Source organism: Heliconius melpomene, chromosome 20, assembly GCF_056956725.1.
Source record: "Heliconius melpomene rosina isolate 202511_hmr_F chromosome 20, ASM5695672v1, whole genome shotgun sequence".
Taxonomy (NCBI): Eukaryota; Metazoa; Arthropoda; class Insecta; order Lepidoptera; family Nymphalidae; genus Heliconius; species Heliconius melpomene.
This window is the reverse complement of record NC_140408.1, coordinates 3864200-3891226: the sequence shown is the minus strand read 5'-3', so window position 1 is coordinate 3891226 and position 27027 is coordinate 3864200. Positions and strand designations below refer to the sequence as shown.

The following is a 27027-nucleotide window of genomic DNA, read 5'->3' as shown; positions in this document are numbered from 1 at the left end:
ATGATTAATAAAAGGTCTATAATTACCTGAGGGTTGTCGGTTTTTCCATGGAAGCATTGACTGAACCCATTGTTGACGTTGTTCTGGTGTCCAGTTATTTTGTCTAGGGGTAAAATTTGAATTTACGTGCATAGGTGGATTATTTAATCTAGATTGTGAATTTGAAAATGGAATAAAGTTTCTATGATTTTCTTTAACCTTACTTTGGGGGTTTGACATATTAAAATTATTATCAAATCTATTGTATGTGAGCTTAGCTTCTTCTTGCCTAGCTTGTACAATTGCTAGTTCTAATGTGGTAGGCCTGGCTAGACGCACACCTATTGAAATTTGAAAGTCTAATTGGTTCGTATATTGCTCTATAACCATGTTTTCATAATATTCTTTGTTACTCTGTTTACCTACGGACAAAAGGGTGTCAAGTATGTCTCGAAGGCGTTTCCCAAAAGTTTCCGCGTCTTCATTTTTATTACGTCGCGTTCGAGTTAGCCCTTGCATTAGTTGTATTTCGTTCCTAGGTTCACCTATTCTTCTAATCAAAGCGCGTTTAATCGCGTCCCAAGAGTCTAGAAACTCTTCGTATGCTATTGCATCAATTGCGGCTCCACTGAGTCTGCTTTTGATTAAACACACAATAGCGGGGTGGTGTTTCGCTGCGCCCTCTATTAAGCTTAATATATTATCTACTCTTCTAATATAAAAATTCAAAATTTTTGAATTACCATCGTAACGTGGCATAAAATCTGAAATTAACTTAAAACTAGAATTCTCGCAATTTTCAAAAGACATTTTATCTTTTAATCACGACTAACCTATTTAACAAAATAATTCAAACAAATAAAATATTTCAATTCAATATAATATTTATTAAAATAATATTTTATTATTTCATTTAATTATTTATTCATTATTTCATTTAATTATTTATTCATTATTTCATTTCATTTATTTATTATTTCATTTCATTTATTATTTCATTTATTTATTATTTCATTTCATTTATTATTTCATTTATTTATTATTTCATTTATTTCTCATAAACTTATTCAATAATAGTAAATGCCTATCGCGATTTGAGCTATATAGACAGATACAAAAATACGGAAGGAAATATAGCATAGGAACTTGGATAACAAAAGTACTCACCAAAGAAACCTCTGCATCTCCAACCGGGACTCAACTGCTTGGCAGAACCTCCGATGCTTAGGTGCTCCGCCGGTCTCGCCGTCGTAGATTCTTCTTAATAGATCGCGGTAATAACGATAGAAACCGTTCGCGGGCTTTAAGAGTTTGATTAAAGCCAAACACGCCGCGATCCTACCGACTGCGCCAGTTAAATTACTCAGGCGAGAAAAAGGCTTTTAAAAATTATTTATTTAATTTTATAAACAACCTTTCTGTTTTAAAGCAAGTTGAAGACAGAGAATCTTTATTAAAATTTTATATAATTCAAAACAGTTAAATCAGCAAAATACTAAAACACTATTGTTCGATTCCGCGAGGTGCAAGTGCGGCGTCATCGGAATGTATCCTTATGCTTATGTAACTAGATGCAGGAAATAATAAATATAATAACATACCCTGACTCCTTTCGTATAACTCCAGATTAGTGTGGGCGTATATTAAGTAATTGTAAAAAACCTAAGTAGAAGACGATTACATCGCTTTAATAGAATGTCACAATTGAATAATACGTCCATAATGACAAATGATTGACGAAAGTAGGACGGCAAGTACTTGCTCGTTTTAAATTAACCTGAGATTTCATTTAAAATTTCAATCATTTTCTTTATTGCTATTTGAAATTTTTATTTTCCACTTTGGAAGTAATGCCTGATATAACGCAAACTTAACTTGTTTAGTTAGTATATAAGTGTGTTTATATATGAGAATAAGAAAAGGTAAAATTGTTGAACAATAAATGTCTCCTTTCACATTTATCTACTAAATCTAAGACGTAGTAGAAGTGGTAGAAGTGGTAGCTACTAGTATAATTAAAAATATCAATATTAAAATGTTATTTAAACATTAGTGATGTTTATATATTATTATAAAACATTCTATTTTATAGAATGTGAACCTTATATAAATCAAAATATATTTTAGATTTTTTTATAAAATCTAAATTACTCTACTTCAGATTTCTCTAGAACTCTATTATAGAGAATACTCTACAGTATAAAACTATAAATATATTCAGAAAATAATAATATTGTAACAAAAACTGCGACGTAGGTCAAGAACGACTTTCACCGCCGTACGATTGCGCGGCCATTGAAGCCTAGCACCTGTCAATTGCATCTAACTTCTTTTGTATGACCTCCAAACCCTTTCAAACGGTAACAGTGAATTAAATTATAAGCTATTAATAACTAATATTTTATAGTATTCTTCAAAAGTCATGATTATCTAAATATATTATGATTTTTTATAAGCTTCACGGGAGGGTGGGTGCTAAGGTGCTTACCCTAGTCAAGGGAGCCCAGTCATAAGGCATATCTTCAAATATCAATAAGAGGGCACGGAGCTCAACGCCGCCTTTTGCCTCGACACCAGAGCGAAGAAATTATATCCTTCAGTGGGATTCAAACCACAACTTGTTAAGTTTATAATCACAAGCTTATGCCTTAGAGCCATAACTGGCCTCCTTTTCCTACGTTCTATATCTTAATATATACATAAGTAGGTTATTTGTACTTGAAACAACATGTGTTTTTTTAGCCTTCGCGTAGTTAACAGGGCAAGGAAAATACAGTCAACATAGGGTTTCATATGTTAAGGATTCATTGTATTTTAAAATGCCATGCTTTACGCAATCATCTTAGCTCAACCTTTGAGATTTATTGTAAACTATTTGGATTTAAGAGACGTTTGTTTTCGTATAATTATTTAGCTAGATAGATAATGGACGACTTTAAAGTTTTTAATTAGAATTCATTATATTGGCCGAGGCCGTGGTGGCACAGGGGCACAAGGATGTGAAAGTTGTAACGCAACAGTTGTGGGTTCGATCCCCATATTTGTTGACTCTAGCACCAAGGTAAAAGCCCGCGAGTTCCGCTACCCAACCAGAGAGAGAGAGACCAGAGTGTCTTATCACTCGATTCCCTCTGCCTACCCTGCCATATGCGGGATACAGCGTGACGCTTATATATAATAAATATTTTATTAACAATAAATATTTTTAAATGGGTCTTAGATCACGTCCGTTTCCTATATATGGCTGTTGAGGACGGTAACACGGTTCAGGGTTACCGCTGTAGTGTCTCTTTTCAAATACTTACTATTGTTTGAAATTCAACACGTGTTTAATAGAGGAAAATGTAAGGAGGAACACGTTTTGGAAAAAAATGTGCGTCACAAATCATTATGTTATTCATTGGTGATGAGCCAAGACCTTTTACTGATAAATGTAAAATAATAATCAGAATTATATATTTGAATACAATATTTTATTCTTTAACCTTTTTACGGGGACGTAAAAATACCAAGTATTCTGTTTGTTAAATCTTTCTTACTAGTTTCACAGTCAACAAATTTTCTAATTATTATTATTTTTTTTATTATTTTTTATGTCATTTCACAGGTACCGCCCAAATCTCCTTTAGTTTCCTTTTTTTTACTTTCCTGTAATTCAGTCCAGTAGTAGTTTCCAGTAGTAATTAAAAAGCACGTAGGTTTAAAAATAATTCCCCTAATGGAATTGGAATCAGTAGCCTATCGAGTTCAATCAAGTTCACCTTAGTTCTTTCATTTACATTTTATTTTTGTAAAACTCTCTCTATAATAATATCGTTAGTATTTGATCCACATTAGATATCAGGAAGTTTCCCCATGAGGAAAGCCCTATAGCCTCGCAATAACCTCTTGCATTAGCCTTAACCACGAGGATGCCTTGGTGTGACCTCCAAGATGTCACCTATGAATACTTCTATTCAAGATGAGAAGGTTTAAAGCATTAGTTAGATATTTAATTTATATTACAATATATTCAAACTCCTTTTTTTTATTTTTGTTTAAAATTAGACTTCTCTTTAAAGTTTTTTTTATTATTAATAGGAAGTTAATAATAGTAATTATGCAATACCGAGTCCAAAGACATATTAATACAACAATGTAGTTAATAATGATAATTATGATAATCGTTATACGATATAATTATACTGAAATAATTATGACTATTGACACGAGAATAAACTGGAGTCAAATCTTGACTTTTCTCTGCTGCTCATTCTCTTCTCTTAAGAGTAAAAAATAAAAATAAGCCTTGTAAGTAAGTTTCAGGCCTTGATTACGTAGATGTTAGTATTTTGACAATAACTTTAAGAAAATGTAATTCGATGCGGGTCAGGTACGGCCTTAATATTTGGATCCATAAATCTGTACAAATTAGGGGAAACAACTGTCATGCGTGTGTCTTTTGTTTACCTGAGATTACGAGTACTTAACCTTGTGCCAGATAAGGATTATTTTTTTTGTCTTTAAATATTAAGGTGATTTCTAAGAAAATAAGCTTATCGAAGATAAAAATAATATGAAAGCTTTTTCTATAAGAAAAGATACTATTACACATAGCAGGTACAGAATAATATTTAACTTAAATGTATCCTAGTAACATGTTAAGCTTATTTTTTATATACATGCATATCTACATACTTTGTTTATTTAAGTTTTAAAAATACATTTCAGGTACTAAAGATAAAAGTAGACTAAAATAAATCTTGATAAAAAATTGCTAGTATATTGAAATTGCATTGTATATAAAAATATTTAATTCTTTACCTTTTACAAAATCATCTCATTTGTAATATCTTAAACTGTTTCTTAATTTTTTATAATACTTATATTATTTCTAAAACGATGATGAAGCTTTCTCAATTATAGTTTTGAAAGTATATATCATTTAGACATTCGACCTCAATTCAACTTAATTATAAGACATTACTGAAAGGCAAACAAACTAAACTTTTTCCTTGTCTTGATAAATTCGTATTTAAATTGTCATTAGGTAGATAAATTTATTTTATACAAATATTGAAATAATAATTATTAATAATGTAAATAACTCAATCGGTAAGTCATGTCAGAGGCACAAACAACAGGTTGTGGGTTCGACTCCCACTCGAGGAAATAAAATATGTAATATTGTCATTTCGCTCGCTCGCTTCGCTTTGCTCTGGTAACGAGTCAAAGTGAGGCGTAAAGTTTCGCCACTTTTACACCTTCGCCTCCAGAATTAGGCGGAAAGTGTGGAAGCGTCCTCTTAGGTTCCCTTTGCCTAGCAGGGTGCTTTAAAACGTGAAGCTTTAAAAAATCTCAATCAAGTTCCCAACCTGCCATTACCACTTAAGCCTCGATACTTTAATCATATACGTTGGACAACTGTTACGCGACCTGGAAACAAATTAGCGACGATTAGGACACAATGTGGCTCGAAGCGATCCATTACGTATACCTACCACCTACCTCCTACGAGTATGTTTGCCAACAGTGCGTGTTAGCAATTAAAATATTAAAGATAATGTGCCATAAAACTTTTGGCCTTGTTTCTATTTGTGCCGTAACAGCTGTGTAATACTGAATACAAGGAAAGTCTTAAATTCTATGGCGGATTTGTGTTGAATTGGTTTTTGGTTGCGAAAAGCTGTTGAGGGAATTTTAGTATAGCGAAATTTATTGAGAAAATAATTCAATTAATAAGGAAAAAATTGTAATATCTATTATTTTTAACTTTAATAAATTTTCCGATCCTTGGGATTTTCTTTCGGTATTTTATATGATCTGTACCTACTCGTATTTGTAAGTTATAATCGTTATAAATAGAAAAAGTGTAATTAAGTTGTAGTTACCTGTAATGGAAAAGTCATAAATAACAAGAATCAATAATATAAAAAAAATATATTCTTTCACATAAACTAAAATATGTTGTTTTAAAATAATGTGCTAAAATAAATTAACTTCTACCCTAGAGTTTATATGTACATTGGAAGCTCACTAATCTAATTTTAATTTTGTCGTCTAATTTATTTAAACATAGCGATAGGAAATGACGAACTACTTAATATGCCAAAAATAGAATTAATTTTTTTAAGATATTCTCACCATATAGTTATATAGTTATATAGTATATAGTTCAATAGATTAATATACTCAATAGTGTTAGATTAAAATAAAAAATTAAGCAATAAATGGGTTCCGTTAAATATATCTGTAAATATTAGAACGTGCAATTTATCACTAAAAGTTGTCACTACCGATGAACATATCTAATCAAGCAATTTATATGCGAAATCAAAGTGTAACCTTCATATTGTTAAAGACTATTAATATTAATTATATTTTATACGTACATACATTCAGATTAATTTCTTAGCTATAAATAACGCAACTTTAAGTGACTTTGATTAAAATTTATTTTATTGTAAATACTAGGCTTTAGGGACCTCGAATGTCGAATGTATGTTAGTAATAAATAAATTAATTAATTATTTACTTGCAAAATATTTATTATATGAATATTATGTAGGGATAAACTATTTCTGTGTAAATATTATAAATATCAATAATTATATTTATCAATGCTTCTATTGAATACATTTACATTTAATTTTAAAAAGTTTTTTTTTACCTACTATTTATTTTGTAGAAAATATACGTACCTAAGTATTTCAAATAAATTATTCTATCTTGCATGTCATTTTTTTTTATAAGTTAAATCAACAAAGTTGTTAATAAGATAATATTTTTTTTTATTTTGTCAATTTATAATCGGCCAAGGACTTTTTGAAATCAATTTGAAAATATTTTGGGCCAAATTCCTTTCTAATCACGATTTATTATTTTTTCGTTACAACACTTGTAATTGCATTTTTAGTAATATGGAATATACTACGCTAGCGATATCGTTAAATTATTAAAAAAAAATGGTTCTTGTAATATTCAGTTTTTAATAAAATAAAGAACTTTATATATGTAAAGTTCTTTATTTTATTAAAAACTAATAAAAAATACATATATGAGTCACATATATAGGTATATAACACTTCGAAGTTATAAAACTGTGCTACAAAACATATGAGCTTATCATAATTGAAATATTTTATAGTGTTAGACTCGTTAAAATGCTTGACCGATTATTACAACACTATTTAAAAATTGGTTATCGTTGGTATAGTATAGTGTTAATGTTTCTATAATTATATTAGATGCCTATCTATTTTTTTTAAGTAGTTCTCATATAAAAAGTTAAATCTGAAAATCTGAAATATATATACGAGTAATTAAGTTGAAAGCATGAGTATGACAATTTAGTAGAAAATGAGCTTTGAATTATTTTTTTCATGTAAAGGTTTTAATTTTTTATTTTGGGGTCTCCCGCCCCCATTTCTACATCCTTGGTGAAAATGACATTCAGTGTTATATATAATACTCTCACGAGAACTCTTAAGTTTGTAAGAGTCTTACAATCGCCAATAGCCATTTTAACTGATAAAATGATGGTCAGCGAAACGACTGGACAAATGATTCTTTACTACTGACAGCTATATAAAAGAAGCGGATCCCAGGTAGACATCTATTAAGAAAACAAAATATAATATTAAAAATTAGGCAAACCAACCTTAAGGCAGTCGCTCTCGTGTTAAATTGCGTTATAAACTGACTAATAGATTATGAGTTTATACATAATTTTTATTATAATAATGCTCTAATTATCCCCGTTTTACCCCTCGTAAATACTTTGCATAAACAATATTTTTAACAGAGTTAGTATAAACAGGACGCAGCATTGTTGTGCAAGCGTATAAACGAATCACCGCTTGTCGGGCAGTCATGACGGTTGCCATCACGCAATTGTTAAATTCTTTCGTCACTGGGGAACTTGGTACTTAATTTATTATAGTTAAATGTGGGTGCCTACATTTACTGAAGAAATTAAAACTGAATTTTTTTACTTCTTTTATTTTCTCCTTTTTTAACTGTGTGGCTATCATAACTTACAATAGATCTTCTAAATTAGATTATTCTTCTAAAATCTTTAAAATATAAGAAACTAGTAAGCTTCCTGGTGTAACCTTTAGCTAATATAAACTAGTGCTAAATCACTCCGTTCCGTGTATTATTAGTAGAGCGGCGGAACTCTTTGCTGCCCTTTACCACGGTACCAATAGTAAACATTTAATTTCCTCTAGTGAGAATCGAACCCACAACCTGTCGCATTTACAGCCACACGCTTGTGCCCGTGCGCCGACTAGCCTCTACAAAAGACCTGCACAGCTAATTGCAAACATAAATTAACATAATAAATAGTAAAATCAATCTTACCTTCAAAGTTCAAAGATGAACATGCTAGTATGCTAATATAATTATTTTACACTACAAGTCGTAAATACCGATAGTTGCGTTTTAAAATAAAGTATTACTCTACTAACATCATTACGTACGCAACATGTAAATCGATTTTATAAAAAATGCATAAACATAATCGATTTTACAAAAAAAGGCATATACATATACCTACATAAAAAATGCATATAAATTAAATTACGGCCTAATCGAGTTAATAAATAAAATATTATGGGATAAATATGGAATTTAATAGAAAATATATTATTTTAATTGTGCATTAGTATAATTAATTTTATTTTTTAATTTTTTTTTTATTGAAGATAGGTAAGCATTTGTCCGCTATCTCACCTGGTGCTAAGTGACGATGCGGACGATGGTGGAACATGCTTACCCAGATAATGTCTATTCACTCTTTCCTTGAAGAGTTAATAAGCCTACTTATAAAAGCCTGCCTATTTATGAATGAATAGAAATATTAGAAACGTATCTTTTACTTGCATTTTCAGACGCGTTTTTGGTACGAATTGTCATATTCACTCATTCATACATTCAGCAATTTTAGCATAAATAGAATTACAACCCGCACCCACCATAATAATCTCAAACAGTGCACTCAAAATTGGCCAATATGTAAAACATATTCTACATATGAGTAATATAACTTTAAGGTTAAAAATAAACACAAATTATAATCACGTTTAACTGTAATCATCTACAAACAATTTGTACCTACTCGTAACAATTTCGTTCAGAATATCCTTTATCTTTGTACTTAGAACAGACTTAGTGATGTTTTAGTTTGCTCGACCCAAACAATCCTTATCACGGAGATAAATAAAGGGTACAATGTGCTTTTAATTACATTGCATTGCATACCAAAAGTTAAAGTAGGTATTAGCTTAGAATTAAGGTCGTCTCAATTTACAGATTGTTCGTTGAATGTTGTTTAACGATGATACAATTTAAGGGACCTTCTTGTAATTTTAAGCTTCCCGCTTTATCTCGCAAGCAGCAGCGGAGAGAGTCTAGAGTCCAGACACTACTTTCCCCAATTTCACCTAATATTTATTTGAAACAAAAGCTTATTAAAAATAAATATTCATTTTAATAAATGGTTAGTGCGTTAACTGTTTACGTTGGATCGCTTCTCGTTCTTGAAGATTCTAGTTTTGCGTGTAAAGTCAGTAAATCCATTACTGACTCACACGCGTTGCGTGTCTTCGATGATTAGGCATTCATTACCCATTTGTCGATAGTCGATATATTATCGTTATAGCGATGTCTGGAATTACCTGATTTTCCATTGATATTCGATATATCAATTAAATATTTGAGATATGGTTTTTAAGTTGGTATGAAATTGAATGGTTGAGTTCTGCCAACTGTAATAAATGACTGGTGTGTTATACTATCCAATAAAATGTAGATGATAAGAAAAAAATTTATTACATATAAGTTTTTAAATCAATAAGACAGCCATTAAGTCAAGCTAATCTGTGATGAACATAAATCAAGGCCACCCCATAAAAATAGAGACATTGATACGTAAAAATGTGAAAAAAGGTATAATAATATAAGTTGTTTTTTCTTTAGTTACCTAAAAAATAATAATAAAGTATCTACATACACAAGTATGTCCTAGTATAATTTGTATGTAGATATGTATGTACAATGAATATAGGTCAGTAACTATAAAAGACAAAACGTTATCACAAAAAGCTTAGTCTTAGTTAGTAAGCTTTACACGAACTACACTTTGATTGAAGAGGTGACAGCACTTAGAGATTACAACACACCAGTTCAAGTTTACGAGAATCAGCGACCCGTGTCGAGGCTGATTGCGATACGACAATGACACTTGCTCCTAATACACAATTAATAAGCCGTAGTGTAAACGCCGTAAAATTTACATTTAAAAATGGCAGACCTCGATTTTTTTTTAACTTTGTGACCCTAATTAATCTTAAATCTTATATTTTAAGTAAAAAATACTGTCCAAATTGATATTGTAGTGATGTAATGGTACCTTTCAGATAGCCTAACTACCTATATTCCTTCAATTACTAAAATTCTAGCAAGAAGAAAATATTTGTACCAACGTCATAATAATATTATTGCCAAAAGATTCTTTAACTCTAGAGATAATATGGAAATAGCAATTATAGTAAAAGGATGCATAGAAACTTAGAAGTACATATTATAACAGGTAGCTTGGACTAACTAGAAACCTTCTAATAAGCTATTCGAAGTTTCCTTTCCTACATAAATATACCGGTAATGTTGGTTCAAGAGGAATACAGGTAATTATAAAGTTGTAAATATAATAAATACATCACTATCAGCCGTCTGGCACGTGACGTGTCGATGACCGTGTTTACTTTCACAGTCCTCGCGTGTTTGATCGGTGACACGTATTCGGGTTCAACTGTACATAATTTGTTTTTGAGCTATAAATATTTGGTCTAGAAAGATTACACAGTTATAATTAAGTGGGTATATTTACTCGTATTCAGTATAAGTATATTTTTTTTTGGGTAGGCAGGTTAGGGCGATGGAACGTAAGAATCTAGTCTTAAGTGACCACACACAGTTTACCACATTGCGCCGGCGCGGAGCTTAACGCCGCGCTATCCCTTGTCACCAGGGCGAATATATGAATATATATGAATTTTTTTTTTTGGTTTTATATTGCCAATTCATACTTGGTATATTGCTGTATAAAACCTGTTGACTTCTTTTCATAAAAATATTAATGAAAGGTTAAATCTTTTAAGATATATTATATTATACCTTTTCTTGAAATTCACATAGGATTGGATTTTGCAAAAATAGATTTTAAAAATATTTTTTAAAAACAATTTAAAAAATTGCTGTTCATTAGATGCCCATATGTAATATTTAGATCCGTGAAAGCTAACAATGCTAAGATAGCATCTATTCGCGTGTTCAAACAATAGTGTAATTAGTCGCTTTTACAAATATTTATAAGGCTGGAAAGCCAGAGAAATGACATAGAAACAATCGACTTGTGGTAAAATTGTCTGGGATTTTGCCTTACTGTTTATTGTCAGTGTTCTACTTCAGTAGAAACTGTGCATGTGTCATACAAACTAATAGGACAGTATCTAATAAGTAGGTCAAGGTTTTCATAGATATGTTGCTCTTGGCACTTGTATTTGCTAAAGCATAGTCATGGGAATAATCAAATTCAAGAAAGTGTATTTGTTTACTTAAAATATAGCTTTGTGTTATATTCAATTGTTTTCCTCGAATCAATATGTATAGAGTTAAAAATTTAATTTAATTTAAATTGTTTAAAACGTTGTATTAGCCATAGGCCGAGTGCCCACCCCAGATTAGTCTGGTGCTCTCCCCAAAAACTTTACTAACAAATAATTGACTCTCAAAAAATAAAAAGAAATGTTTACACGAACATATCTGTTCAAAACTAAAGCCCATACAATTCCATAAACAAAAAAAATGGATATTTCAAATACAGATATTTCCTACCTTTGTTTAGAAGGAGCGTTAACTTTCATTAAAAACGAAGAACGTACAAGTCAAATACGCGTAGGCATTATATTATATATGTATATCGTATTCTTAAAATCTAATATTAAAATAATGATGCAGCTAGGAATGTAAACAAGAAAATAACCTTTTTAACTATTTCTCAATGAATTTACTATTAATAAAATACAGATAAAGGCTACATAAATAAAACGATTACGAAACAATCTGATATAATACGTCGTTTGATACGAGAGGCTGTAAAGCCGTACACATTATGTTAATTTTCATACGAGTAAGATGAATAAAATTAAGCTTACGCTTAAAATATACGAGTGCATGACTATTCTTTTCAAGTGATCTTTGTATAAAATATAAATAAAAATAAACGTTTACTTTTCTTATGTTACTACTGGTTCTAGACTGTGACTTCGTCTGTCCTTTTTTGCATATTAAAATATGTAGATTTTACTTTATTTTTTAACTTCCGCCGTGCCTTCAAGACACTTCCGTTCTCTATTTTCCACCAAATTCTGAAGTCGTTGCGTGTTGAGTAGCGGAACTTAACGCCGCGTTCTCATGCATAATTTTTTATTTTACTTTAATATAATCCAAATCATAAAAAGCGAACGATGTAAATACTGGTATTTCGATATACAAGGAAACGAGTCCGAGACGAGAAGAGAAAGATTGTGATGTATTACGCGACACAGATACTCGCTTATGTAACGAGTTCATCTGCAATTTTAATGGACACATTGTACTGCTATATTTTAAAATAACATTAAAAAAATCTAACAGATGGATTTTATAATATTTTCTAGCTAAAGTAAAATACAGATATTTTATTTTCTACCTTTTCTATATATGGTATAGTGGGTGAAGTAACCCTACGCCGGTATTGGACAGTAAAAATTACGACGGTTCTGACTTCTGAATCTTCGAATTTCACTACTGGAATCCCTGCTGCTTTAAATAAAATATTGTATGGAAGATACAATTTTAAAATATAATAAAAATGTGAAGTCTTGCATAATTATTAATTACTTTGCACAAGGTTATACAGTTTTAGGATTACTCTATATTTGAATTTTTTAAAATCACTACATATAGCTAAAAGGCCGTTGTGGTGTCGCGTCGTCGTGCTGGTGCTACTGTGAATGGGGGGGCTGTGGATTCAATTTCATGTAATGTTGAATATTTTTAATTCCTCGATCTGGTAACGAGGCAAAGCGCGACCTTGAGTTACGCTACTCAAAACCCAATGTATCAAGGATATAGCAGAAAATGGGGAACGGGAGTGTCTTACTTAGCAAAAGAGTATTTAAGACATGGTTCCCAGATTCCTTCTGCTTATCCTACTGCTCTTGTTGTGCAGAAAAGCGTGTGCCTAAAAGATTTAAACGTAACTCTACCTAAAATTGTAATTTTTAATAAGATATTTTTTTCACATGGTTTTCGTTAACTGCTAAGCCGATAAGTTAGTTGGCTTTGATTCTGAACATTTGTTCATATGTTTGTTAATTCTTAATTCTTAATTATCTTTATATGTATACAAGGATCTACTCGTCTATATTTAGTATAGTTTAAGTTTAGAAAATCACGAGAAAATTCAATAACCAGCCAGGCATGAGGCATTGCGTAGTTCAATCCTTCCCGCCTTGACCTGATCTAGAAACGTTTTAAAGCTTGTAAACAACAACAGCTGTGGTTTATTCCACTGCACTTAAGGTATTCAGTTCTTTTTAACCGACTTCTGTAAGAAAAGGAGGTTATCAATTCGACTGTATTGATAACTGTATTGAAATATTTAAAATCTATATGTATGCTATTGTCTATTCTAATATTATAAAAGTGAATTTTATTTCGTCGAGCGCGCTATTCTTAAAAAGTACTCGTTTGAATTTAGTCCATTTAACAAGAAAGGTTAAGTATAAGGCTATATTTTATAACGTCAATCGTTTCTATGTAACCCACTGCGCCTGTGGTCAGATTATTATGTGGATTATTCATTATAATAATCGTTTCTTGTTCGCTTATTCAAATGAATTTAACATTAATAATAAAAATATGCAAAAGAAGAACTAGGTATTTATAATATTTTTTATATTAAAAATAAGCTTTGTGGGAAGAACACTATATGCAATAGATTTAACTTCAAATCACGATAAAAATAAAATAAACGACATAAAAAACGACGTAAAGATAAATAAATAAACTATCTATTTACTATATATTATGTAGATAATAAGTCCACAGATATTTTCCTTGTCTGAGCAAAGAAAGTTTAGTACGTCGATTCCGCTGTTCATCGAGGATTGACAAAGACGAGTTAATGCAGAATTACATGTCAGGAACAACTTATATGAAAACTAAATAAAAAAAGACATAATGAGGCTAGTCGTGGCACAGGCCTACAAGCATGAGACTGTAAACGTGATAGGTTATTGGTTCGATTCCCAGTCGAGGAAATGAAATATTTAATAATTTTTATTTCTTTACTCTGGTGTCGAAAAGCGTAATGTCGAGTATCGCCTCCAGAATTCGGCCAGAAGTAAGAAGCAGGATGTCTTAGTGCCTCTGGCTTGCAGGTCAAACAAGCAGGATACAGGTAAAAAAACATAATAAAGAATGCCAACATTAAAAAGGACTTTAAATAAAAATTTTCATTTACACCTCGGTCGAAATGTTAAGGATAATTTAAAATATTTTAACCTTTATTAGCTCGTTACATATATAAGTGAAAGGTGGTCAATCGTTGGTCAAGGCGTTCCGCACGGATATTCTACGGTATCATAGAATTACCTCGAAACATCAACACTCGGTTAAACATCTAAAATAATTATATAATTAAAAATTTGATTTAGTACAAGGCTATACGGTATGTACAATTAAGTGCAATTCGCTATAATGAACAATATTAGCTATGAATGTTACAAAGTTACATAAGTTACTTATATATTTTTTCTTATTATCTTTACTTTTTTTTAGAATTATAATTTCACTCCATATTCAGTAAAATTTATATCTTAGATAAAAAAACAAATTATACTAAAGTACCTACTGAACTAAAAAAAAATTAAAATATCAGTGCAAAATACAAAAAATCACAAGGAAAACCAAATGAGGATTTGCCAATTTTTTTATCTTTATTCGTTGTTTGTTCCGGTCGTCGTTTGTACGGAAAGGTGTTTAAATAACATAAAACAAACAAGTGCATTGACTTCTTTGGAAATATTTTTAGTACTTATCTACATTCAAAAACATATTTGCGTCCAAAAATTATGGGGAATTCACCATAAAAAATAATTACATACAACTATGGAAGATTGCCTTTAGTCAATAGTAAAAAGGATGGAGGCAGAATCAGTAAAAATACATTTAATTTAATAAATACAAATATTATGCGTACCATGATATAATAAACAACCAGTTTTTATTACGAAACGAGGGCATGCATCCATGGACATGCTACAGCGATAAAAGACTTGCAGCTGTTTAGAAACAAGTATTGTATGAATTCTGGATATTACTTTTTTTCAGCGTCACGCTGTATCCCATGTACACAGCATGGTAGGCAGAGGGAACCTAACGCTAGGGCCCACTCCTCATTTTCTGCCGAATTCTGGAGGCATTGCGTGTTTAGTTGAGTTTGTGTTGAGTTGAATGGGAGAACTTAACGCCACGCTTTGCCTCAACACCAGAGCGAAGGAAATGGAAAAAAGAAATATTCTTCGAGTGTGAATCGAACCCCTCGATTCTGGATATATACACATAAACTCATATAATGCTATTTAACCTCCACACCCTAACAAAAAAATTCATCTATCTTTTGCAATACTGTACGAAAAATGTGAAATCAAGCAATCATGTTTTGCAAGTTACAGTAGATTACAGCATTGATACATACATATTATAATGTCGGTATACTCGTATAGCGATGTTAGAAACCTCGTCTAATTAGCTTCTGCTAACCGTCAGGGCTTATAATAAAATAAGATGTACGTTATTAGTGAAAGCAATAGACGAGTAAGATAATTATATATATAAGAAATTTATATAAGTACGTAAACTAACTACTTATTTGTTTACATTGCATTAAATAAAACAAATAACAACACTATTTGAGTTGTATTTGACTGTTGGTAATGGTTCTGAATTCAATTCTCATTTGGGGGAATATTTTTGATCTTTTCTTGGCAGTCATGAGATAACGTTTCCGAAAACCGATAGAAAATAAGACATAGGTATTAGAATGTATCATAAAATTCTGTCTACCCTACAAAATTTACAAGTCATGATAAAAATGCTTACAAAAATTCATTTAAATTACATATATTGAAATTGTATGAACATTTTCTGAAAATAAACATAAACATTGAATATAGAAATTTAATATAAACATTTTCTTTCTTGTTTCAGATGGGTTGCAAACTAACGTTTGTGGACGACATTTTAAACCGGTCGTTTTATAGACTCGGACTATTTGTCGGGAAACGGCCAGGATACTTCATCATCATCCCTGTATTGCTGACGCTGCTCATGATCACCGGCTATCAGCGAGTCTATTATGAAATGGACCCAGAATATCTGTTCTCACCTGTCAGCGGCCAAGGAAAGCTGGAGAGGCGCATAGTTGAAGAATATTTTAAAGTAAACTATACCCATAGATTTAACGTGGGCAGGATTACGAGAGCAGGTAAATAATAATTACCTAAAATTATGTTACAACTACTTAAATCTATTTTTTAAATACTTTTGATAAGGCAAAAAATGGGTCGAAAAGGTCTCTTTGGGTCCAGGTAATTTAAATAAATAATACAATTAAAACATATATATTATTATTTTATGTATTATTGAATTAGATAAGAATAACTAAAAAACGTTATATATTATATACCTTCCTATTTAGAAGCCATTTCTTAAAGAATAGTCCTAATATACATAGACTCTGAGTAGAGAATTGAACAAAGTTAAATTAAGGGCCATTGGATACATAAAAATTCTAAATTTTTTACTTCCTAGCAAAGGAAGGACGTTGTATGGAAATAAATGTATACAAGAAGTACAATCGACCGAATAAATTAAGACCGTAAATAACACTAATCTTTTTATTATAGGTAGGTTCGGCCGAGTGATCATTGTACCCAAGGACAACATAACAAATATGCTTCGTACTGAAGTGTGGAAGGAACTTCGTCAGCTCGATGAGTACGTCCAAAATATCACAGTGACTCTGGACAATGGGGAGCAATTCACGTATAGAGAGGAGTGCGCGAGGTGGGAGGGACAGTGCTTCATCAACGATATATTGAACTTGGACAAAATTATTGGCGAGGTGAAATAAATAAATTATATTTATTTGTTAAGATTCAGCTATTAGTTTAAGAATCTAATTTTTTGTATCTATTTACTAACTGCCTTTAAGGTTTTCCCAGCGATGTTATTAGGTAATTTATTTGCTAAAAATGGTTTTAATTTTTTTTTTCTCTCCATATTTAAGCAAAGGCAGTGTAAAGATAAATCACTCCAGTTTTTATCATTTCATAAGTAAAATAGACTAAAAAATCAATTCAATCTAAGTCGACAGTCGTTTAAATTTATTTCACATTTTTATTTAACAACAATTGTCGTTTAATAGTTTAAAACAATTTAAAAACATTTAGATATTGCATCAGTAAAAGGTACTTTTGTAGGAAATCATATATACGGATGATTAATGCGAGTTCACGACTCGAACATTCGGCCGGTGAATTTTAAACAATAGCTGTTACTCATAGTGTGGACGAAAACCACTGATTTTAATCTATACCATACAATATGCAAGTAAAATGCTTGCAGGTGTGATTTGTCAAACCTCCACTACCTACACAAAAAAATGCTTAATAATAATACCTAATCATAAGTAAATAAAGCGAAAATGAATTTGCATGTTTTTTTAGCTTTTGGCTGTATCCCGCAAATAGCACGGTAGGCAAAGGGAACCTAGATGCCTAGTATTAAGATACTTCCGTTCCCCTCTTTCCGTCAAATTCTGGTGGCATTGTAAATTGAGTGGCCGAACTCAGCTTTGCTTCGTTGCCGGACGAGAAAGTGAAAATATTAAATGCGAGAAATCGAACCTACAACCTCGTGCTTAAAGTCGCGCTTGTTATTTACATAATGTTTTTCATAATAAGAAAAATATTTGTGTTACTAATGATTAGTTATGACAAAGATTTCTTTAGCAGGAAAATAATACTTACAATCACTTAGCCTAGTATTTTTTATTTAGCTGAAAAAAAAGACAATTTACTTAAGTAAAAAGAACCTAATTGAGTAAACACACCACATTTAGTTAATAATTAAGACAAGCCTATTTGTATTCTAAACAAAAACAGTTCATTGCATAGATATTTTTAGCCAAGGATTTTTACTAGATTAGTGTTATGTATTTTAGTTAGTTCTTGTTAAATATTTTTTCTTACTTACCTACAATTATGAGTTTTTGTTACTAAATACTGCTAATTTGTTTTTTTTAGGTCTTTTTTTCTCTTCATTATTCGTTATTGTTACCGTCCGCAAACATTATGGGTCTCAAAATGTAGTTTGTTTATAAAGTTTTATAGTTTGGGTTTGTATTTATTTAAAATTTAAACCAGCGAGTTAGTTAATTATCTGCAAGTTAATATATATTTTTTCTATAATAATAAAAAAATAGTAAAATGATGGCGTCCTAACCCCAGGAATAAAATCTTACTATCTAGAAGCGAAATATCTGATTAGACCGAAATATGGCGTTGAACTTTCTGCACAAAAAAAACGTAAATGCTTCAGGAAAAATAACTTATTTAAAGTTCCTATCCACGGTATTGTTCACATACTAATACTAGCATTAGTAATACAATATATTAGTAATTCAAGATAATATAATATGTACTCGTATATACTTTAACAACCCTGTGGTACACCTAACAATGGAACTCACTGAGGTGTAACAAACCACATATTTATCGTTTTATCGGTATTATACTCGGCACGTCGATAAACAAGTCTCGCTAACATTATTTGTAATACGTACCTGTAGGTGTTACTATAAAATTGTATTGGACAAAGATTTTTTTTAAATATACCTTAGGTAACCTTAGGTAATATAGACAGCAAAAACTTGCAAGATTGTGTTAATTTGGGGTATTTCCTTGCTTCGCAGGATTGCTCTGATAAATTTTTTTGGCTTCGCTCAATACAAATTGCCAATTTCAATTATTAACGAATTATTTGTTATTTGTTACCTGATAAAAATTAACGACTAAGGCCTACTACTGTTGAGGCCTGCCCTGGCGCAGAGTTACATGCGTGACTAACGTGACGGGTTGTGGGTTCGATTCCCACTCGAATTGACGCTGCTTTTGCGGAGCAGTTAATATGTACATATTTGACTTCACCTGATAGTTATGAATTCAAATCTGATTTAAACAAATTTTATAAACGTGGTTTTAGTTCTATTCCGTTAACACATCGTGTTACTAAATATATAGGAAGAACGGAGTGATTTATCGCTTGACCCGCTAGACCCAGCAGTATATAAATAAATATAAAAGATTTTAAAAGACAAATAAGAATAAATAACAAAAAGACTTTTAAAAGTAGACAATATTTTATTATTACCAAAGTAATATAACTTGCCGACCCTCAAAAAGCATAAGCACTCTTGTAAAGCACTTTCTATAAGAACAATACAATCAAATTTAGTAATGTAACCACTTTGTTATTCTATTGACAAATTTCCATGTAAACAGGTACCATTCAATCTTTTGTTTGCGATAACGATTTGCTGCGTTCCAGGTGTAATAGGTTGTACTTTTAATGCTGGCGTAACGAAATTTGAAATTTGTCTTAAATATATGATTTTATTTATCTATTTTTTCTTTAAATATAAATAATTATTTATTTTCATACTATATATAATATTCTATCTGTAGTTTATTCTATTTTATTTACAGTGTATGTATGTATATCTATTTAATTTAAAATTACTTATTTGTATGATTTTTTTACTTTTTCTTTTTTTTTTTAATTCAAAATTTCCTTTTTTCACACATTTCCTTTTTTACACATTTCCCATGGCTAATAGAGAATGCTGAGCGTTAAGTCCCTTTGTGCCTATATATGTTTTTTTATTTATTCTGTGCAATAAAGAATTTAAATAAATAAATAATTAAATTATTATTTTGCTTTAGGTTGAACGCGGGGAACTAAATCTAACATTTCCTATAATGTTTAACCCGGTGACGTGGGAGGCTCACGCTTTTCCCGTGTTCTTCGGCGGTTCAAAAGTGGTGGACGATGTCATAGAATCCGTACCAGCTGTACAACTCGTGTGGTTTATAAGGACAGACAATAAAATACAAGAAAAACGGTAAGTTTTATTTATATGTTTATGTTCTTTTTTAAATATATGTTTAATTATAAACATTTTACAGCACGAATAACTGTGATACAGAAAGTGTCCAAAAAATAATCATAATTAAAACATTTATTTAGCTTAAATCTGGATTATTAAAAAAAATTACGTTATGCAAAAAATATTTTTAATAAAGCCAAATATTAGCAAAACTTTCAATAAATATTGATTATTCAAAATTGATAATTCAAAATTAAGTTAGCCTTACTTTTAGTCTTCAAATATCTAGTGTTAATCGTTTCATTTCATTTTGAAAGCTTGCATAACACTATGACTTCACAAGTACTTATTAGCTATTTTCTTATGCTATAACTTTACAGAATTTTAAAAGTTTCTAGTAAAAGCTTTTTAAATACCACTTTAAATTATGTCTTTGCCTAATCTAGTATTTTATGTGACGTAACCCTCTTAAAATATGCTCCTCTAATGTTTTATTCGGCCATTACCATACAGAAAGCTATCTCAAAACAAACTCAACTCTCAAGGCAATAACATTAAACGTAGATAAAACTTGTAAAGGGCAATTAAAATACACGAGCGTCCGCTACTTTTATATATAATATCTCTAGAATTAACAACACACGCAAACGGAAATTAAGATGTGAGTGGTAATTGTGATAATTTTGAAGGAAAAAGAAATAAATAATCATAAATAATAAAGAGAAAGAAATTAAAAATCGGCTTCACGCTATATCTCGCTTATAGCAGGGTAACGCAGGGGAAACCTAGTGTTAAGACACTCTGTTCCCTATTTCTGCCGAATTTTAAATTGAGTGATGGAAAACCTGGGTTTTTGCATTGGTGCCAGAGCGAAGAAATTAAAATATTAATAAATAATAATTCACTCCACCGAGTAAGGGTCGAACCCACAACCGTCGCGTTACAGTCACACACTTGTGCCCTTGCACTGCAATTAGAGAAATAAAAGAACGACCATAAATTTATATTTGAATTTATTTTTCTAGATATCTATATATATAAAATCGAAAGGTCACTCACTCATGACGAAATCTGAGAAATGATTTCCTCCGAATGAATTTATTTTTCTATAATTTGATGGGTTGTTTTCAATTTCATTAACATGCAACTTTTCAAAGAGCATCACTGGCTTAGATAATGGTCCGATCTTGACACGGTTTGGAAAATAGTTTAGAATACAAAACACTTTGTAACGTTAGGCGAGACGAATAAACAATTTTACTGATTTAGACTGAGATATGAGCAATTGATTAGCCGGCATAGTGCCTATTGTAATTTAAATATTTTTTTATATACTGTTCTTTTAAATAGAAGGAAAATGACTATATAATTTTGTTTTTGACACACAAAAGCTTTGAAGGTATTGAAATTTTAAATATTTTAAAAAAGAATTCAGCTAAAGCAATATAGTGAACATCACTCACAGGAAAGTAAAACAATACTTAATCTTTAAAATAATTTACTTCGCATTCCATTCACTCTATTGAATACTTATTTTAAAAGATTTAGAACATTTCTTATAGTAACAAGAATTTATATATTAGGTATAACTTTCTAAAAATAGGTGTATCAATGAAATTATCTTATTAACATTTAAACAATAGATAAACTTATTGTTTAGTCAAAGAATATGTTTACAAATAATATGAAGATAACAGAGAGATAATCTCTTATTGAAATTCAATAACAATTACAAAAGCCTTTTTCCTATCTGTACAGTACCTACTCATTTATCTTTACATTACATCCCGCACATAGCAGAGTACGCCGAGGGAACCTGGGAACCTAGTGTTAAGACACTCCGTTCCCATTAAGACACTTCCCCATTCGTTTTGTCCCGTTAACTGTCACGTTTATATTTATAGTACTAATTTAAAAATAATGTAATTTTTTTTCAGAGGTGCAGCATGGGAAGACGCATTCTTAGACGCTGTAGGTGTGGCGGAAGATACGGGACGATTCAAACATATATCGATCGCGCGTTTCGCATCACGGACACTGGACCACGAGCTCGAAAAGAACACGAAGACCGTCATACCTTTCTTCAGTTCCACATTCATTCTAATGGGAATATTTTCCGTTGTAACATGCATGATGGGGGACTGGGTCAGGTCCAAACCCTGGTTGGGCCTCCTAGGTAACATCTCTGCAGTAATGGCAACTGCAGCTGCTTTTGGTTGTGCTATATATTTGGGCATATCTTTCATTGGAATCAATCTTGCTGCACCGTTCTTGATGATTGGTGAGATATTTTTTGTTTATATCATCTATATAAATCTAAAGTGGAAAATTGCTTAATTGTATTTTTCATATACCTATGAAATATCACACTGTCATAAATTTATTAATAGATTCTTTACAATAAACAGACAATACCGCTGTTTTGTATGGAATTTCACATGGGTATATAAATCTCACAACTTTTTATAAAAAAATGTATTATATTAAAAGATATTTAATAAATGACATAAATCTTTTTGTAAGAGATTGATAAATATTACATCATATATCTATTTTATTGGTAGGTAAAGTCCAGAGGCCGTGATGGCGCAATAGCACAAGCTTGTGACTGTAAACGTTGCGTGTAAATATGGTTGTGGATTCGATTCCCTTTCGGAGGAATGAAATATTTAATAAATATTTTTAATTCTTCGCTCTGGTAACTGCACAAATTTACTAAGAACTCTAATTAGCAAAAAAAAATTCTATTTAGTTACAATTTATTATATTATCCTATTCATAGCTAACTAAACAAAACATCTTCATTCTAGGAATCGGTATCGACGATACTTTTGTAATGCTGGCGGCCTGGAGGCGCACCGCGCCCACGCTACCTGTACCGGAACGAATGGCCATTATGCTCTCTGAGGCTGCCGTCTCCATTACGATCACGTCCGTGACAGATATGCTGTCTTTCTTCATTGGCATCTTTTCGCCGTTCCCTTCAGTGCAGATTTTTTGCATGTATTCAGGTAAATTTTTTTCATCTTAATAGATACCTACGTATGTTGTTAAAAAGTAACTCTTATATAACATTTTGAAGATTTCTATGAAAAAACACAGACATCTAGATGTTAATACAATGAACTGAAAAAGAATATGCAAGTAATTAAATACTTTGGGGCCTGTATGCGATGATAAGCCTAGTTTTGGTAGATCAAGCGAGACAAAGAATTGTTAGTTCCAGGCTGCGATACCTAAAATATACTAAAATGTACTTTTACATAAAATATTTTCCATTCCATAAATTGCATAGTTTTAAATTGAAATAATATAACAATGTTTTAAATCTAACAATGTTAGCATATATTTCCGTTTTCACGCTATTATAAACACGCAAAGTCATAAACTATAATATATGTAACTATTACTTACCATTAAAGGTGTTTTACTAGTGTGATGAAATCATAGCCCAAGCAACCTTCACTTTAATATTCTCTTACAAAACACTGTAATTGTTAATTTCATGCTTTATTTTTAGTAACGCTATTAAAAATTTAAATAATTGATTAATTTAGTATTATATAAAAATATATATAAACTTTAATAAAATTTTATTAAATTAGTTATATCTTGACGTTAATTTTATTATTATAATTTTATTCTTTTATAAATATGGCATAAGACTCCCATACATAAATGTAAATCAAGCATACAGTACGCTCAAGAAGTCGTGGCCGTCTAAAATTAGGTCGAGATGGCAGCAGAGATTCGATTTTATTATTTTTCTTTCTTTTGTTTATTATCATCTCGAATGAACAATGCGCAAAAGTTCAGAAAACCTAACTTCAGAGCGGCCACTATTTGTTGACCGTACTGTACAATCGTTGAATTTAGCCAGACACTTTACAACTGGGGCACGTAGCTACTTTTACATATTTATTCTCTCAATTTATGATGAAATGAAAAAACCCAAAAAGTTTAAATTGTAAACGCTAGTTTAACTTTGCAATGTTAATATAATAGAAGTTAATTTAATATAATAATTATTACATGAAATACAGTACCTTTGACTTGTAAAGTAATTTCCAGTCTATATTGCAACACAACGACAGCCAGTTACCTATAATGAAATAATCATGCATTCACAGGTCTGGCCGTATGTTTCACATTTGTCTGGCATTTAACGTTCTTCGCCGGATGTGTCGCTGTATCGGGATACAGGGAGAAGCAGAATCGACACACTATAACCTGGGTGAAAGTTTTGCCTGAATCGAGGGCGAGAAAAGGTATTTTTTTTTATAATTATTATTCTCTACTATCAAAAAAATATTCGCTTCACGCTGTATCTTGTACCCAGCAGGGTAAGGAGAGAGAACCTAGTATAAAAACACTCCGTTTCCCACTTTCTGCCGAATATTTCGAAGCATTGCGCGTTGAGTGACGGCACTGAATGCCTGGTTTTTGCCTAGGTGGCAGAGCGAAGAAATGAAAATATTAAGAAATAATAGGTCATTCCCTCGAGTGGAGATTGACCCCACAACCATCGCTTTACAGTCACACCCTTGTGCCCCTGTGCCACAACGGTCTCAAGTCTTTGTTAAGTAATTGTAAAAAAAATATTTGGCGCACGAAAATGTTAACTTTTGAAAAAAAAAAAATAAGTATATGAATATGCTCATACTTTAGCTAATACAATAAATGTTTTCAGAAGAAAAATCCTGGCTATATCGAGCATTCTGCAGCGGCGGGATCGACAATGCGGACCCAAGCAATCCTATAGACAACAAGGAACACTGCATCATGGCATTTTTCCGGACGACCATGGCGGATTTACTGAATAACAACTTAGTCAAGGCTCTGGTTATAGTAGTGTTCTTAGCTTACCTCGCCGGCGCCGGGTACGGAGTGACTAATTTGAAGGAAGGACTGGAAAGACGCAAATTGTCGAAAGTGGATTCGTATTCTGTGGAATTCTTTGATAGAGAAGACCTTTATTATAGAGAATTTCCATATAGGATACAGGTGATTATCGGTTTAGTAATTAATTTATTGTATGTAACTTTGGAAAGTTATCATTTTCACTTTTTAACATTAAATAAATAGATATCCAATTTTTATTCAAGTTATGGACTGCACTTTTAAATCCTCTACGATATCCACTATAATACTTAGATACTATTAAATATTACTAAATGTAAATTAATGATTGGAATGAAAAAGACAACTTTGAACCTACGACCTTTAAAGTACACTTTCCGAATATAATCGATAAACATAGGTAAGGTAAGTAAGGTAAATGTACGGGAGTTCGGCAGTTTAAGGCTCTCATAACTTTAAACTATTGTAAATACATTATTAAAGGTTATATGAATTTGCAAATTTTAGTGTGATCAAAGTGGGTCTTTTGGCAGTAATTTAATGTGTGAATTATGCGGTTTAACTTAACCTTAATTTTTATATTAATTTATTTGTGGACCTCTAATTTGAACCCTACTTCGTGATAAAATTTAGCTCTGTTTCTAACTTCGTGAGTTTGTGTCCCCTATTTCGGGTCACAAGTTTTTACCTCGCGAGTGAGGTTTTATAATAAAAAAAATTAACACCTTTATTGGTTTGGATTGTAAAGAATTTGTAAATAAAAAAAAATAGGTAGATCAGCTTAACGACATTAAAACTTTCATAAAAAAAATCAAATCAAATTAAATCATCTTCACGCTGTATCCCGCACACAGCAGGATAGGCCTAGGTAGGTAGGTAGGTAGATAGGTAGGTAGGTAGATAGGTAGGTAGGTAGGTAGATAGGTAGGTAGGTAGATAGGTAGGAACCTAGTGTTTTTAAAACACTCCGTTCCCCATTTTCTGCGGAATTCCGGAGTCACACCATGTTAAGTGGCACAACTCAACGCCGTGCTTTGCCTGAAATATAAATTTAAATAAATATTTTCTATTTTCTATACTATTCCTATTTTCATCTCCTGGAGTGGGGATCGAACCCACAACCAGTCGGTTTTACAGTCACACTTTGTACTCCTGCGCCACGAGTAGCCCCAACTTTTATAATTTACAAATTATATAAGCTCAGTTTTAAAAAAATACATTTTTGAACGTTTATGTATATTTTTTATAAAAAATATATAAAAAAACTCGAAATTCAAGTTAAATTTTTTGAAGTTAGGTATGCCAGTTTATAGAACTATATATTTTCGCAACCAGTTTGTACGGCGTTTTGTGTTTAGTAGGTATATATTATATTCCTGAAAAATTCTTGAAAAAATAAAAAGATCTTTATTTAGACTTATAACAAGACTAAGATAAACACTATTAACAAAGACAAAGAAGTCAATGTGCTGATTTTACGTAGATTTATTTGTCACGAAGTTAGAGAAAATAATGAAATGTAGGGGATCTTATTACGTGTTACTGATTTTAGTAACTTCCGCAGTTCTGTTTATTCAGTATTTTTTACATTATGTAAAGTAATCATTAACAACCACGTATATTCGATAAAATACACAAAAATAAATTATAAAGGTTGATTAAAAAATAAAATTACATTGGCAGTACCTATACGAATTTAGCTTAAAATTACCAATTCAGGTTACCTTTAAAATAGTAATACAGAAATTTAAGTGGACAAAACATATACCGAATTTCGATCACGAGAAACTTTAATAAATACAGTAACTGATTTTAAGCTTTAAATTTAAATTATCTTAGTTATAACATAAATATAAATTTATTAAAAAGTGTCTAAGATTTCCCTAATTCGGTAGTAACACGAAATAGCGGACACTTGATAAATAAAA

At 31.1% G+C, this 27027-nt stretch overlaps 1 protein-coding gene across 2 annotated transcripts in view; it reads left to right on the top strand.

The window, feature by feature from the left end:
* Positions 1-27027, top strand: part of Ptr (patched domain-containing protein) — a 44861-nt gene that overhangs the window by 13467 nt on the left and 4367 nt on the right. Inside the window, exons 2-8 of one of the 2 annotated variants that reach the window (XM_085205241.1) lie at positions 16279-16555; positions 16977-17194; positions 20076-20254; positions 22177-22520; positions 23050-23250; positions 24370-24507; positions 24933-25243. In XM_085205241.1, coding sequence (XP_085061367.1) covers positions 16279-16555; positions 16977-17194; positions 20076-20254; positions 22177-22520; positions 23050-23250; positions 24370-24507; positions 24933-25243 — 1668 coding nt within the window. Of the gene's footprint in view, positions 1-16278; positions 16556-16976; positions 17195-20075; positions 20255-22176; positions 22521-23049; positions 23251-24369; positions 24508-24929; positions 25244-27027 lie in introns of both variants that reach the window. The other variant, XM_085205240.1, reaches the window with a different exon arrangement.